The sequence below is a fragment of the Oscarella lobularis genome, chromosome 19 (genome assembly GCF_947507565.1).
Source record: "Oscarella lobularis chromosome 19, ooOscLobu1.1, whole genome shotgun sequence".
NCBI lineage: Eukaryota > Metazoa > Porifera > Homoscleromorpha > Homosclerophorida > Oscarellidae > Oscarella > Oscarella lobularis.
The window spans coordinates 1,304,387-1,317,111 of record NC_089193.1 but is presented as its reverse complement, the minus strand read 5'-3'; the positions used below and the strand labels follow the sequence as shown (position 1 = coordinate 1,317,111).

At 50.5% G+C, this 12,725-nt stretch overlaps 2 protein-coding genes across 2 annotated transcripts; one reads left to right on the top strand and one right to left on the bottom strand.

Moving 5' to 3' along the window:
* The first annotated feature begins 47 nt into the window (after positions 1–47).
* Positions 48–3,106, top strand: LOC136198667 (microfibrillar-associated protein 1-like). Its single transcript, XM_065988671.1, has 16 exons — positions 48–113; positions 163–214; positions 272–374; positions 430–512; positions 572–707; positions 761–895; positions 953–1,026; positions 1,083–1,191; positions 1,248–1,293; positions 1,349–1,401; positions 1,469–1,530; positions 1,588–1,747; positions 1,807–1,896; positions 1,965–2,027; positions 2,087–2,370; positions 2,833–3,106. The coding sequence occupies exons 1-15, from the start codon at positions 53–55 to the stop codon at positions 2,201–2,203; spliced, it is 1,344 nt and encodes a 447-aa protein (XP_065844743.1). The 5' UTR covers positions 48–52; the 3' UTR covers positions 2,204–2,370; positions 2,833–3,106.
* Positions 3,107–4,772: 1,666 nt separating this feature from the next.
* Positions 4,773–12,587, bottom strand: LOC136198666 (rho GTPase-activating protein 5-like). Its single transcript, XM_065988670.1, has 20 exons — positions 11,202–12,587; positions 10,907–11,142; positions 10,712–10,845; positions 10,529–10,646; positions 10,340–10,472; positions 10,050–10,260; positions 8,891–9,049; positions 8,667–8,839; positions 8,516–8,600; positions 8,250–8,440; positions 6,789–8,189; positions 6,704–6,736; positions 6,504–6,649; positions 6,422–6,445; positions 6,310–6,372; positions 5,984–6,239; positions 5,837–5,914; positions 5,613–5,747; positions 5,417–5,525; positions 4,773–5,277 (listed from the first exon to the last, which is right to left on the bottom strand). The coding sequence occupies exons 1-20, from the start codon at positions 12,541–12,543 to the stop codon at positions 5,001–5,003; spliced, it is 5,304 nt and encodes a 1,767-aa protein (XP_065844742.1). The 5' UTR covers positions 12,544–12,587; the 3' UTR covers positions 4,773–5,000.
* Between the last annotated feature and the right edge of the window lie 138 nt (positions 12,588–12,725).

Sequence of the window (12,725 nt, the reverse complement as noted above, 5' to 3'; positions counted from 1 at the left end):
CTTTAGTCCTCTGCTTGCTGCTAGATTTTCGTTAGCGCGCGCTTTGGGAAAAATGGCGAAGCACTTGCCGATCAACGCGACAGCAGGAGCCGTTCCCGTTCGCAATGAGAAAGGCAGGCGCCGTAAAAGAGCACGAAACGTTAATCTCTGACACAAATCTAGGCGAAATTCGCATGCAAAAGGTCAAAGTATCGCGCTACGTCGCAGGAAAAAGGTAGGAATCGAAATTCGCCGCGCCTACGAACTCCCCATAGGCGTTCTCTTCATCCAGACCCGACTACGCGGCGGACGACGACGTCGACGACGACGAATTCGTCCTGCACGAAGCAGAAGACGAAGAAGGAGACGAAGAAGTCGAAATGGGCGTGGAAGAGGTGACCAAAGAGCCGCTCGAACGATTTCCTCACATTCGAGCTCGCTCCCTTCTAGGACGAGACCGCTGTGGAGGATCGGCGATTGAGAAGGCTAAAGGAGAGGCGAAGAAGAATGGAAGACGACGAGGAAGAGGAACGGTATATATATATATACTATATATACTTTGTGGAATGAAAAGGCGTGTCTTTATGCTCAGTGTTCGGCATCGCGTTCGCGAACCGGAAATAATTCTCAAGGCGGATGAGGAGGAGGAGGACGATGACGATGGCGAGTTGCAGAGAGACGACGAACAGGAGAAGGAGGAAGAAGAAGAGGCTGAAATCGATGACGAGGTCGGTTGAGTGGGATCCAAAGGGCGACAGGGTTTTGAATATTCCTTTATTAGGAAATCGAACGACGACGAATGTTGCTGAGACAAAAGGCTCAGGAACGACGAGAGACTGAGGAGGCCGATTTATTGGCTATTGAAGAGGAGGAGAAGTCAGGGAAAGAGGAGGAGGACGATGATGACGATGACGAGGCAAATCGAATTTCTCTTGAAGGAAAACGAGATGGTCTAAGTGGTGTCTCTATCTAGTCTTCAGAGTATGAAGACTCGAGTGACTATGAGGAAGATTTGACGACGAGGCTCAAGCCGGTTTTTATTCGACGGTCAGTGAATTAGGTGTCGCGATATCAGCTATATATAAACTTAATTGGATGCGTAGGAGCGATAGGGTGACCGTCGAGGAGAGAAAAATAATTGAGGAGTCGAAAACTCGGCTGGAAGAAAATGCCAAGTTGGCCGCAAAGCAGAGAAAGAACGAATCGTTGAAGGTGAAATAAAATCGTTTAATCGCAAGGCTTAGTTGATTGATGGGCTCCTCGCGCAGTTAGCAGAGGAGGTCATAAGACGAGAGCTACAGGATGAACAAGGAGGTACATAGTATAACGAACACAAATGTGCGCATAGTCATTTATCTATTGGCGTTAGTTGCACAGTCCGTCGATGCTGTCAACACCGACGATGAGAATGAAGAAGACGCAGTAAGTCCCATGTGCAGGAGGTGTAGGTGTGCCCTTGTAAATATATCTTGTCTGCGTTCTCCCCCAGTACGAGGCTTGGAAAGTGAGAGAGCTAAAGAGAATAAAACGAGATCGCGAGGACCGCGACAAGTAGGAATCTTCTCTCTGCACATGGAATCCTATTATTTCTTTTTTTTTTTCCTTTAGAGCTGATAAGGAGAAGCAGGAGCTCGATCGTTTGCACCAACTCACCGACGAGCAACGAGAGCAGGAATTCAAAGAGAGGCCCAAGATGACGACGAATAAGCAGACGAAAGGGAAGATGAAATTCCTGCAAAAGTACTACCACAGAGGCGTCTTCTACTTGGTAAGAAACAGTGGGGGGTCTCTTTTGGGCTCTGAACAATTTTGTTTTATTTTTATTAGGACGAAGAAGAAGACGTTTTCAAGAGAGATTTTGCTCAGCCGACTCTAGAAGATCATTTTGACAAGACAATTCTACCCAAAGTCATGCAGGTACACATCAGAAATGAGAGTGGAGATTTCCGTCTGAGTGTAGGCTACTCTTCTCTCTTATTTAATAGGTGAAAAACTTCGGTCTAGCAGGCAGAACAAAGTACACTCATCTTGTTGACCAAGACACATCGGTAAAGTTGCCTATCTTTTCTCCGCTTCTTCACGTTATTTATTAATTTTTTTCTCTAAGTTCGATTCGCCGTGGTCCCAGGCTAATCCTTCTCAGGGCAACGCGGCGATGGTGGGAAGCGGAGTAGGACAGAGACAGGATTTTAAGAGACCTTCAGCTAAAAAACGTAAAACCTGAGAAATATATGTATAGAAAGTATTGCTTTAGAAATTCAGCACGTGCACTTGTCCGGGGCCTGGAGGAATTGCGTCATTGGAGCCTAACGTTCACTTCGAACGGACGCCGCCGCCGCGCCGCGCCGCCGTGCGTCTCTCGCTCTTCTCCAACCAACGGACGCAACTATGGTAAGCTTATTTATGCTCTCGCATACGCATTATACGCACGAGGATGCTTCCCAGCGCGATCGCGCATGGAGGGTCCCCCCAAAACCGCGACGTCGGTTCGCGAATTGCTTCTCTTCCTCATCGCGCGCTGAACTACGCGCCTTTCTGCCGCAGCTCGCGAGCAAAGGGACCTCGATTTTTCTCGTCCGAACCACGTGCTTTCTTCTCGATAAGTTCCTTACGTTTTCGTGCCTACGCGCTCCCGTTTGAACACGCGAACGCCTCTAGTGCAATTGAACACCGGTGGGGCCCCACATAAAGTTGCTCATTCCGGGCCTCATTCCGTCGGCTCGTCTTCGTTTATGCGCCAACGCAATCGCGCAGCAAGGAGAGCTTCGACATTACGTAGTGAAGCTCCTTGTCCTCTCCTCCCCTCATCATAGCACAATATCTTTCGGTAAGAGCGTCTCTTGTTTCTTTTAGTTCTCTCTGAAGAGGTAAAGGAAGAAAATTGCTCAAGATGAAGAGAAGTGACTTAGACTATTTGCATGAAAATGCGTTTGTTTTTTTTGCATGTTTTCGTGCATGAGTAGGTGCGTAGTTGCATGCGTTTGCTCTTGATCTCCAGGGGTATGGAGACAAAAGCAACGCACTTTAGCTTAGGGACTTGCGTGCACAGCAGTCCCTGAGCTAACGCGCGTAGATTACATTGCATGACGCGCGCGCTTATTTTTTACAATAAAAGTAGGAGAAACTATGTTCAAAATTTTATTCAAAATATCCCGGATGCAACAATTAAAATATAAAAGTCCTCCTCCTTCCTCCTCCTCCTTCTTTCTTGGTTGTCCCGGGGCCGTCGCTCCTGCGCTGCCACTTGACCCCCATCAGAGGCCAAGCGGTGAGACTGAGACTGCAGTCCCCACAGTGAACTTTAACCCAAGTCCACAGGGGGTAGGCACATTAACCTCCAGCCACCAAGGAGGGAGACTTTAACCCAAGTCCCCAGGGGAGAGCGCATTAACCTCCAGCCCACAAGGAGGGAGACTTTGCCCAAGTCCCCAGGGTGAACTTTAACCCAAGTCCACAGGGGAGGCGCTGATTAACCTCCAGCCCACAAGGAGGGAGACTTTAACCCAAGTCCCCAGGGTGATGTCTTCGTCTACATCTTCTTCTTCTTTCTGCATCTGTATCGTCGGATTGATCGATCCGTTGGGGAGAGGAGAGAACTAAAATTGAAATTGAAACCAGTGCACTCAAATCTACTGTCTTATTTACCTTGAATGACTTGAGGAACGCCGTGGAGGAGGAGGAGGGAATTGATCCATGTATCGATATAGGCATCTACAAAAAATGCCGATTTCAGCCAAAATTTGAGGTGTGAGGTCCTTTCGGTATCGCGAGGTCAAACAGGCATCCCATCCCCATTGTTTTATAAAGAAATCTTAGGAATCGGAGAGGTCACCAAAATGACCAAAAACCATGAACTATAGTTCACGGTTGCTTAAAAATCTCAACTCACGGATTTCTAAATAAACGCGCTAGATCTACTCTACTTTATCAGTAGAACAACCCTACGAGGTCAAACGGTTCGTACGAATCGAATTTCACACGAAAAAAGACCCGCTTCCGGTCACACTAGTATCAGCCACGCCTCTCAAAAAAGCAACATATTTGGAGCGGTAGACAAATTTGAGACCGTAGAAATAACTATGTGCTTTAGCTCTAACGTTTGACATAGAAAATTCGGAGTTCTGAGAGGCACGGTTTTTGACTAAAAACCATGAACTATAGTTCACGGTTGCATAAAAACCTGACCTCGCCGATTTCCACATAAACGCGCTAGATCTACTCTACTTTATCAGTAGATCAATCCTATGAGGTCAAACAGTTCGTACGAGTCAAATTTCACACTGAAAAAGACTCACTTCCTATATTAGCCACGCCTCTCAAAAAAGCAGTGATAGACAAATTTGAGACCATAATTTAGCTCTATCGTTTGACGTAGAAAAGTCGGAGTTTGGGGGGATGGCTACATAAATCCCCATTGTCTACTTTTAGGCTCTTCCCAAATCGAAGTGCCGTTTGACTCCTTTTCGGCCAAAAAAATCGTTTTTCGATACGCAAGGATAATTTGTAAGGGGTATGAAGGGAACAGGAATCAAGAAATCGCGATTTCTTGAGCGTCTAATCACGACGTTGCGAACGATGCGCGAAACTCCCCCTTTTCGCGACTTCGTAAAGACGGGAAGAATCGCGAACGTTTTCTATTGCATCTAGAAGGGTGCAGAGTGTCGTACCTCAGCTATTTCGTCCATTTTCCAGTCGTTTTCTTCGTCCATGTTCGACCACGTGCGTTGCCACAGCGCGCTAAGGTGACGTCATCTATCAAAGATTAAAAATAGGACGAAAATGCGCTCACGAAATACCTTGAAAACATTTCTTTTACAGCATGCATAACGGCACCAAAAAAACAATCTCTATAACGCATAAATCATATATAGAATTTCTCATAATAGAATTCGCCGTCGCCTCAGTCCAATCCTCCCCCAAACCAAACGCAAGCGACGAGGGGGGAAAAAGGGATTGAAGAAAGGCGTCAGCTAAAAAAACGCAAAACCGAGTAAATACCGAAGAACTATGCAGAAGTCAATTCAGGCAGTAAAATCAATCAAATCTTCGCCCTGCGATTGCGAAGGAGCCGGATCGGCCGGAATTTCGATAATCGCTCCGTCCGTCGTATCGACTTCGCCGAAGAAATAGTTGCAATCCTTAATGAGAGTCGTCATCATATCGGCAAGACTTGCCGGTATGTCAGGCGACGATATCAGGTCTCGTATGTTGGTGATATTCGGTCGAACCAGCGTCGGCCAGAAAACGATCGACAAATTGGTCGCCGTCATCTTGTTCACATCGCTATGTTGAATAACTCTAGAAGGAGATGAGAAACGTCTGTGATAATGATAAGAGGTCAGCGTTCATTATCCTGCTCCCAGTAGTAATAGGATAACGGGACGATTCCTCGGGGAAACCGAAAGGGGACGGGGACCGTTGCGTTCTCGTCACTTACTTGTGCAAATGAACGACGATGTGTTTGAGAACTCGATAGTTGAGCGAAGGCAGGCCGCCTTCGACGTAGTTCTTCAGCTTCTCCTGCCGTTCTTCCCTCACCGGCTTGGCTGCACGTCGCGCGTGAGAGGAAGAAGAGCGAGATAAGATAAAACAGGAAATCGGGGCGGCGTTGTTTCTGCGCGCGCGGCACTCACCCATTGCATTGAGAAGATGCTGGAGAACCTGCTCGGGAAAGAGCGGCTCGGGCAACTCCTGAAAGAACGACTTGACGGCCGTCGTGAGAACGTGAACGTTCTCCTGCGCCCACAAGTCGAAATCGACGTTGAGATCTTGCAAGGAGAAAAAAGAAAATAGAGGCGCCGTCGTATAGCATAGTGTGCGCGCAATCGAGGAGCGAACAACGACTATAACGTCATACTGGAATCGAATTTAGTCTTGAGAGCGTCGACGACGTCCTTTTTGCCCGACACGCGATAGAGTCCTTCCGTTTTCATTCCTAAAAAAATAGACGCTCGTTTCTCTCTCTCTCTCTTTCGCCGCGCGCTCTCGCGAGAGATCCTCCTACCGTGATTTTCAATCGCTTTCACGCATTTGGCGACGAATATGGGCAGGCGCGCGCCGCGCTGGATTTCCTCCAATTCTTGGAGTTCCGTGCCGAAGTAGTTCCACGTCGGATCGGCGGCGGGAGTCGCGATCATCTTTCGATAGGGCGGTCCCGGCGAGCGCGCTTTGAGACGTTTCTCCTCCTTTCGCAATTCCCGCTTTCGCTTCTCTTCGACTTTTCGCTGCTCCTTGATTCTCTTTGCCTCCTGCTTTTGACGCTGTCACACAAAAAAAAATAAAAATTTTCGTCAAAATACATACTGTACATATATAGTAAGCAAACTGTACCTCTTTCTTTCTCCGATCAGGCGAAAGAAACGGCGACGACCAGTCCCCTTGCAAAGACAATTTCTAAAAAAATAATTCAAACTTCTTGCAGTCCCTTTACCATTATTACTACCTCGTAGTCTCCTCCGCTAAGGCTCTAGAGGATGATTAATTCAACTTTCAGGTATCAAGAAGTGACTATATCCTAATCTTACTCTAGAAAGACTTCCGTCGTCAATGCACAATATCCCGTCGTCGTCGTAATAAAAGTCGATATCCGTGCTGCGACTCGATATGAAAAATTGTCGCGTGGCGCGCGGCGACATGACCGTCTCCTCCACCGACATAACGGAAAGTTCGCCTAAGGCAAAAAAGAAAAAATAGATATCGTTCGTGAAGAAATGATCGTAGTCACTTTGCGACTGGATCGAAAAAACAGAAATTTCACCTAACCCAAAAAAATCCATTAAAAATTCAACCTCAAAATAAAAAGACACCACCTTGCGACGAGGCTCTCTTTCGCGCCGCCACCTTGTCATCGTCCAACCCCAGTGAACCTCTCAACATCACCGGCGTCTTCGACTTCCCTCCCAATAGATCCGAACTGCCGCCGCTCGACGTACGCGGCCCTCGTCCCCCGTGCACGGCGGACCCAAGCAAACCGTCGGTCGAGTCGCCGCCGCCGCCGCCGCGGTATCGCCCCTGTCGTCGACGCAGCAACGGCGATCCCTCCGACGCCGTGTCGCTCGACGACGAGTACGACGGCGCGCCGCGCGGCGGCAACGAGAGCTGATCGGACGAATGGGATACCGAAGGAACGCCGTCGTCGATTTCGACTCGTTCGTAGCCGTGTCGTCGCGCGCGACGAGCGCGCAACTCGTTCACGTCCAGCTGCGCTGTCGTCGTCGTCGACGACGACGACAACGTCGTCTCGTCTCGTCGTTTCGTGCTCAACACGCGAACCGGTTTCAATGTCGCGCTGACGTCCATCGGCGTCGCGTAGAGCGGCGACTTGGCGACGTCTTTACGGGGAGGAGGCTCTTCCTTTGCCACCGGTTCGGCGGTCGGAACGGCGTCCTTGACGAGAGCGTATTGCGCTTCCTCGGGGACGGCATCCTTCACCGAAGCGTAGAGCTCCTTCTCGGCAACGACGACGGGAAAAGGCGACTCGGACGACGAGGAAGCGGTCACGGCGTCTTTGACCAAATTGTACTGAGACTCCTCCTCTTCTATTTCCGTCTTCGTCGCAACTGGTGGCGGGACTTTTTCCGCTTTATCTCGACTCTTTTTACTCACGGACTTCGTGCTCATGATGCGAGTCGGCTTTCGACCGGCGTGAATGTCGTGCGGCGTCGCGTAGAGCGGCTCTTCCCGTGGCGGAGGCGGCGGCGGCGGCGGCGACGCAATCCCTTCTTCCTCGTCGTCGTCGTCGTCGTCTTCCTCTTCAACTTCGTCCTTGGTTCGTCGCACGTTCACGACGGCATAAAGACTCGTTTCCGCAGCGTCATCCGTCGCCTCCGCCAATTCGGGCGGCGGTTGCGGCGATTTTCTCGCGAGATTCGGCGACGACGACGACGATCGCATCTCGTGGTAGTACGTGAACTGCAGGGGGCCTTGCGGTGCCGACGTTCGGCGCGACGGCGACGCGAGCGACGGCGGCGGGTTCGTCGGCAGCGGAGGCGGCGGCGGAGGAAAAACGCCGCCGAAAGGCTTTCCGACGCCGTCTGTCGACGTGAGGCGAGACGGCGACGATAGCGTCATGTCGTCTAAGGCTTCGGGTGGAAGCGGAGCCGGCGGTCGATTCGACATTGGAGTCATGCTGGGAGATGAGCCCATTTGGGTGAGAACGCTGCTGAAGCGTTTCTTCCACGCCTCTTTGAAAAAGGATAGGTAGATGGTTTCTGGAGAGAAAGACAATCGAATTCTAGAGAGAAACGCACTCTATTTTTTTTTCTTTCTACCTGGTTGATCTTTTTGAGGCGACGTGGCGACGAAGAGAAAGTTGCGGCGAATTGCGAGACCGTTGCCGAACTGAAGGAGCTCCAGTTCCAGCTTGTCTCTCAGCGAGTCGCTCGATCCCGTCTCGACGTTGACTTGACTCGTGACGGCGAGAACGAGCGTCGGAATCTGGGAAAGATACTCGGATAGAACCCTAGGGGAAAGAGAGAAAAAACAACCCCAAATATCGATGACATAATCACTCCACGATATCCTATCATCAACTGACTTGATATTGTTATAGGATGCTCTTCGAATTGCAGAATACGCGAGAATGAATCCGTGGCGAGGTCGACGACGTGCCGACGATACTCCTAGAAAATGATATTGCACGGTCTCGACCCTAAAGCTTTAATTAATTAATAATAGAGTTTTTTTGCCTTGGGGAGACAGAAGAGTGACTTCGACGCATCGATATCCTCCCTCGATCCAAACTTGCATTTTTACGACGTTCGTCTCGTCGGGATCTCGCCAGCAGCACTGATGTCGCAACAGAGGACCCATGATCTGATCCACAGGATAAGGATCGTTGTCCATTACGTACATGGCCAATCTGAACGAAGAGAATAATAAAATCAATGGTTCTGAATTTGGCTCTACTTGCCTCAGTTCCGCTTCGACGCGTTTCGTAACGCTAATGAACGTTTCTCTGTGCTTGATGCAAGATATGAGTGATCCCAACGCCTCTTTGGCTTGCTCCGACGTCACGCTTTGATGCTCTTCTCGGCTATCTGGCTTTGAAATAGATAGACCACACTGGAGCCTAGGAAAAGATGCAATAAGGAAATGACTAGCTCCTAGAAATCAGACAAGAGGTCAATACAATGAGAAACGCACAAACTTTGAAGTGAGGCCCCCTTTGAAGAAACGCGTCGTTTGACCGTTAAAAGGGTCAAAAAACGCGTCTCTTTCACGTAGCAAATTTTTAAAAATTTAAAAAGGTTACGACACTTGATACAAACCACACGGAAGACGGTGCTATGGAGGTTTATCCCTATCAGAGGTATCTCACAGGCGCAGAGGAACTAATGACTAGGAAGGCCGAAGCCGTCAAGTGAGGAGAGTGACCAGCCACCGGGCCATGATGGTCAAACCCTTGGAGAGCGTTTCCAACTCCCTTCTATCCTAGCCAAGAGCTCATGCTCCTGCTACTGATAGGTATATGGAAACGCTGGGTATATATATAACAACCCTGCCTGGGTCACTTCCACTGCAGCTGTTCGCCACAAAAAGTGCGCTGATCGAACTAAAACCACTCTCAATCGGCCGCAAATACGTTTCTGACCACAACCGCGAATGAATTTGGTCGCAAATCAATGTAGAAACGCGAAAAAACGAAAATAAAACGCGTTCCACGTACGCAAGACACGCCCTGTCACGCTACACATGACGTCAGTTGTAAGACGCATGACAAAATGGTCTATACGAGCAAGTAGAGGCGAAAAATCAGCCGCGAAGTACATTGGTGATCTATTCTAAAGACATTCAGTGGCTATTTGGACGCGAAAAGCGAACGGATACGAAGAAACGGCAATGCGCTTGGTCAGCAAAATCTAGGTGATATATGGCGCCTCTATAAAGGGCAGCAAAACGTGCGCTACACTTAGATAACTCAAACCATCTAAAACCAAACGCTACACGGCGTAGACAATATGACTGAACACTGACTTCAAGTCAAATCGTCTGGCCGGGTGAGCGGGGGGAAAGCGAAGCGGTACTGCGTGTATAGAGGGAGCGATTTTGCCTCTATCTCTTTCTCTCACCGTTTCGCCAGTTCTTCCCCTTCTTGGGCGACGTCCTGCTGATCTGCTTCTGGCATATTGGGATCGACCGCTTGAATGAGAGTGATGGGAAGGCCGCGAAAGGGCAGCCGACCCATCGTCGCCGTTCGGCCGACGCTGTGTATGACGTGGCCTTCAAGAGCACGCGTCACGTATTGGAGATTCGTCGTATTGCTAAAAATGCAGACGCAGCCTGAGAACGAAAGAGAGAAGCGGCAATAGATAGGAGAGGGAGGCCCAAGAAAAAAAAAAAGAGAAGAAAAATAGCGTACCGTTGGGAGTGAATTCTCCGCTCGCAAAACTGCTCGTCGACACTTCGTCGTCGTCAATAATTTTGATGTCGAGACTGTAGGTCACCTTTCTCTCCGCCTCCGGCTCAAATTCAAAATTCGCCGTGCAAAGCGCCTAAGAGAAGAAGGGAGAGTAGTACAGAAAAAATCCGGCTCCTATTATCTTTGTACCGCAATCTCGTCCTTTAATTCGTGAGCTAGATCGCTTGAACCGAGAAGCAGAAGTTTCAGTCTCGTCTCACCGGGCTTAGTGATCCAGTTATTACTGTTGATCATCAACGTGCCACGTCTAGCACAAAAAAGAAAAAGCATTTAGGTTATATATATAAGTACCAAAGGAAGGTGTCTACCCACCGTTTCGTCTTGGCAATTCCTTCTCGAATACGAGCGTCAACCTTGGGCTCTTTCTGCAGAAAGGCGACGTGATTCCAAATGAGAATGCTCCGATCGACTTCGCACTTCTGCAACTGCTGATAACGAAGATCCTCCTATACAACAAGAACAACATCAGTGATCATAGAAATAGGAGAATGTTTTTTTTTCTTTTACCTGCAGAGCCTTTTTGAAGATGTGCTGCTGATCGGCGAGTTTGTTCGTCGCGCGCGTGAAGTCGAACAGATGCGGCGTCTCGTAGAGAAGCTCCCTGAAATCGTCCTTGGCGAGAGCGCGAATCTTCTCCTCGTGCTCCTTCCAAACTCGCTTGCCGAGAGCGTCGTCGTCGAGCAAGTCCTCGTACTGATGATACTGCGCGGCGAGATAGTCCTTCACATCAGCCCACGACATTCCTAGAGAGAAAGCAAAATGAAAATCAAACTCAACTTATAGACTATAGATATTTAATAACCTGGCAAAATTTCGTCATCCGCCTCTTCGAGCATACTCCGCAATCGCGTCTCCATTTCCTGCTTCTTCTTCTTCACCAAAACGCAATTCTTATAGACGTCGAATATCGTCGCCGCGTCGTCGAGCGCCAATATCCCCGACGGTACGCGCGAATCCTGACAGACGAGCCAATCGTCGTCCTCCCACGCCGACCCGTCGGGCAGAACGACGAAATAGTGCTCAAATTCGTCGTGATCGCGCATCGTCGCCTGGCACTCGGCCCACGTGCTATTCCCGTCGACGACGTCGGACAGAATCGCTTCGAGCGCCTTGGGCAACTTGGTCAAGTGCTCCGCGCGCCGTTGCACCTGCTTCCGCTCCTTCAACTCGAACACGTGCTGGGCGAAGAGTCGACGCGCCTTGACGACGCCGCGCAGCTCGACGAAACGTCGAAACGCCTCGGAATCGGTCATCAGTCGACGACAGCGCTCCCACGTCGTCTGAAAGTCGCCGATCGTCTCGACGAGCGCCGTCTGATAGGCGCGCTTCGCGTCGACGACGAGCGCCTGGCGCGCCCGATTCGCGTGCGCGTACGAGACGATTTTCGCGCGCGTACGATTTCCCTTTTCGACGAGATGAGCCAACGCGTGAAAGGCGTGATCGACGTTGACGTCGTCGACGGCGGACGTCTCGACGAGGTGAGGATTCTTCACGAGACGCGCTATCGTACTTTCGATTTCCCGCACGTACGCTTCGTCGGCGACGTCGCACTTGGTTGCCACGGCGACGACGGGTTTTTTCGTCTTGCTCAACGCCGGGAGAAATTTCGCGAGAAATTTCAGCTGAGCGTCGCCGACCGCGCCCCCGCTTCCAAATCGCGCCTGCGCGTCGACGACGACGAGAAATCCGTCGACGGCGAACTTGGACGGAAATTCGGATACGGGATAGTCGGCCGGTATGGCCATTTGATCTTTGTTCGCGTAGGCGATCTTTCCCTTCGATTCGAGCTTCGTCGCGACGGCGCGCTTCGCGTACGGCTGCCCGGGAAACGTCGCGAACGTCGCGTCGTCGGTGAACTCCGTCTGTTCGACGATTTCGAAAGCGATCGACGGCGACGTCGAATCGGGGCGCTTTTCGACGCGACCCCAGTAGAGGAAGTGGCGATTGTTGATGACGGAGCCGACGAAGTCCGATTGGCTCACTTCGGATATGTGATCCGTGCGAAAATCGTCTTCGACGGGACCGCGAACGAATCGATCGCATAGGCACGATTTTCCGACGCCTTCGGCGCCTTTGTCGCGTCCCGAGAGGCCGACGACCGATACGCGGCACGTTCGACGTGCGGGCGAGTCCGAGGCGGCCATCCGCGCGTGTCCTAGCCCCTGGTCGCGACGGAAGAATGGCGTGTGGCGTGCGCTCTCCCCGGTGACGTGTTCTCGCACGCGTCGATTCCCGGAACAATGCCTAGGAAAAATTAGCACGCGTAGGTCGCGTAGGTGTGAGTAGGTGTGTACGCTGCGACGTAGAGTACGGGACTGCTCAAACG

Excerpts from the sequence above, each read along its gene's own strand:
- LOC136198667 (XM_065988671.1), top strand. The coding sequence starts at position 53 with ATGGCGAAGCACTTGCCGATCAACGCGACAGCAGGAGCCGTTCCCGTT. Across the intron at positions 215-271 it reads CGCTACGTCGCAGGAAAAAG|ACCCGACTACGCGGCGGACG; the intron begins GTAGGAATCGAA and ends CTCTTCATCCAG. Across the intron at positions 1,027-1,082 it reads AAGCCGGTTTTTATTCGACG|GAGCGATAGGGTGACCGTCG; the intron begins GTCAGTGAATTA and ends TTGGATGCGTAG.
- LOC136198666 (XM_065988670.1), bottom strand. The coding sequence starts at position 12,543 with ATGGCCGCCTCGGACTCGCCCGCACGTCGAACGTGCCGCGTATCGGTC. Across the intron at positions 8,840-8,890 it reads CGCGTCGAAGCGGAACTGAG|ATTGGCCATGTACGTAATGG; the intron begins GCAAGTAGAGCC and ends CTCTTCGTTCAG. Across the intron at positions 8,190-8,249 it reads GCCTCAAAAAGATCAACCAG|AAACCATCTACCTATCCTTT; the intron begins GTAGAAAGAAAA and ends CTTTCTCTCCAG.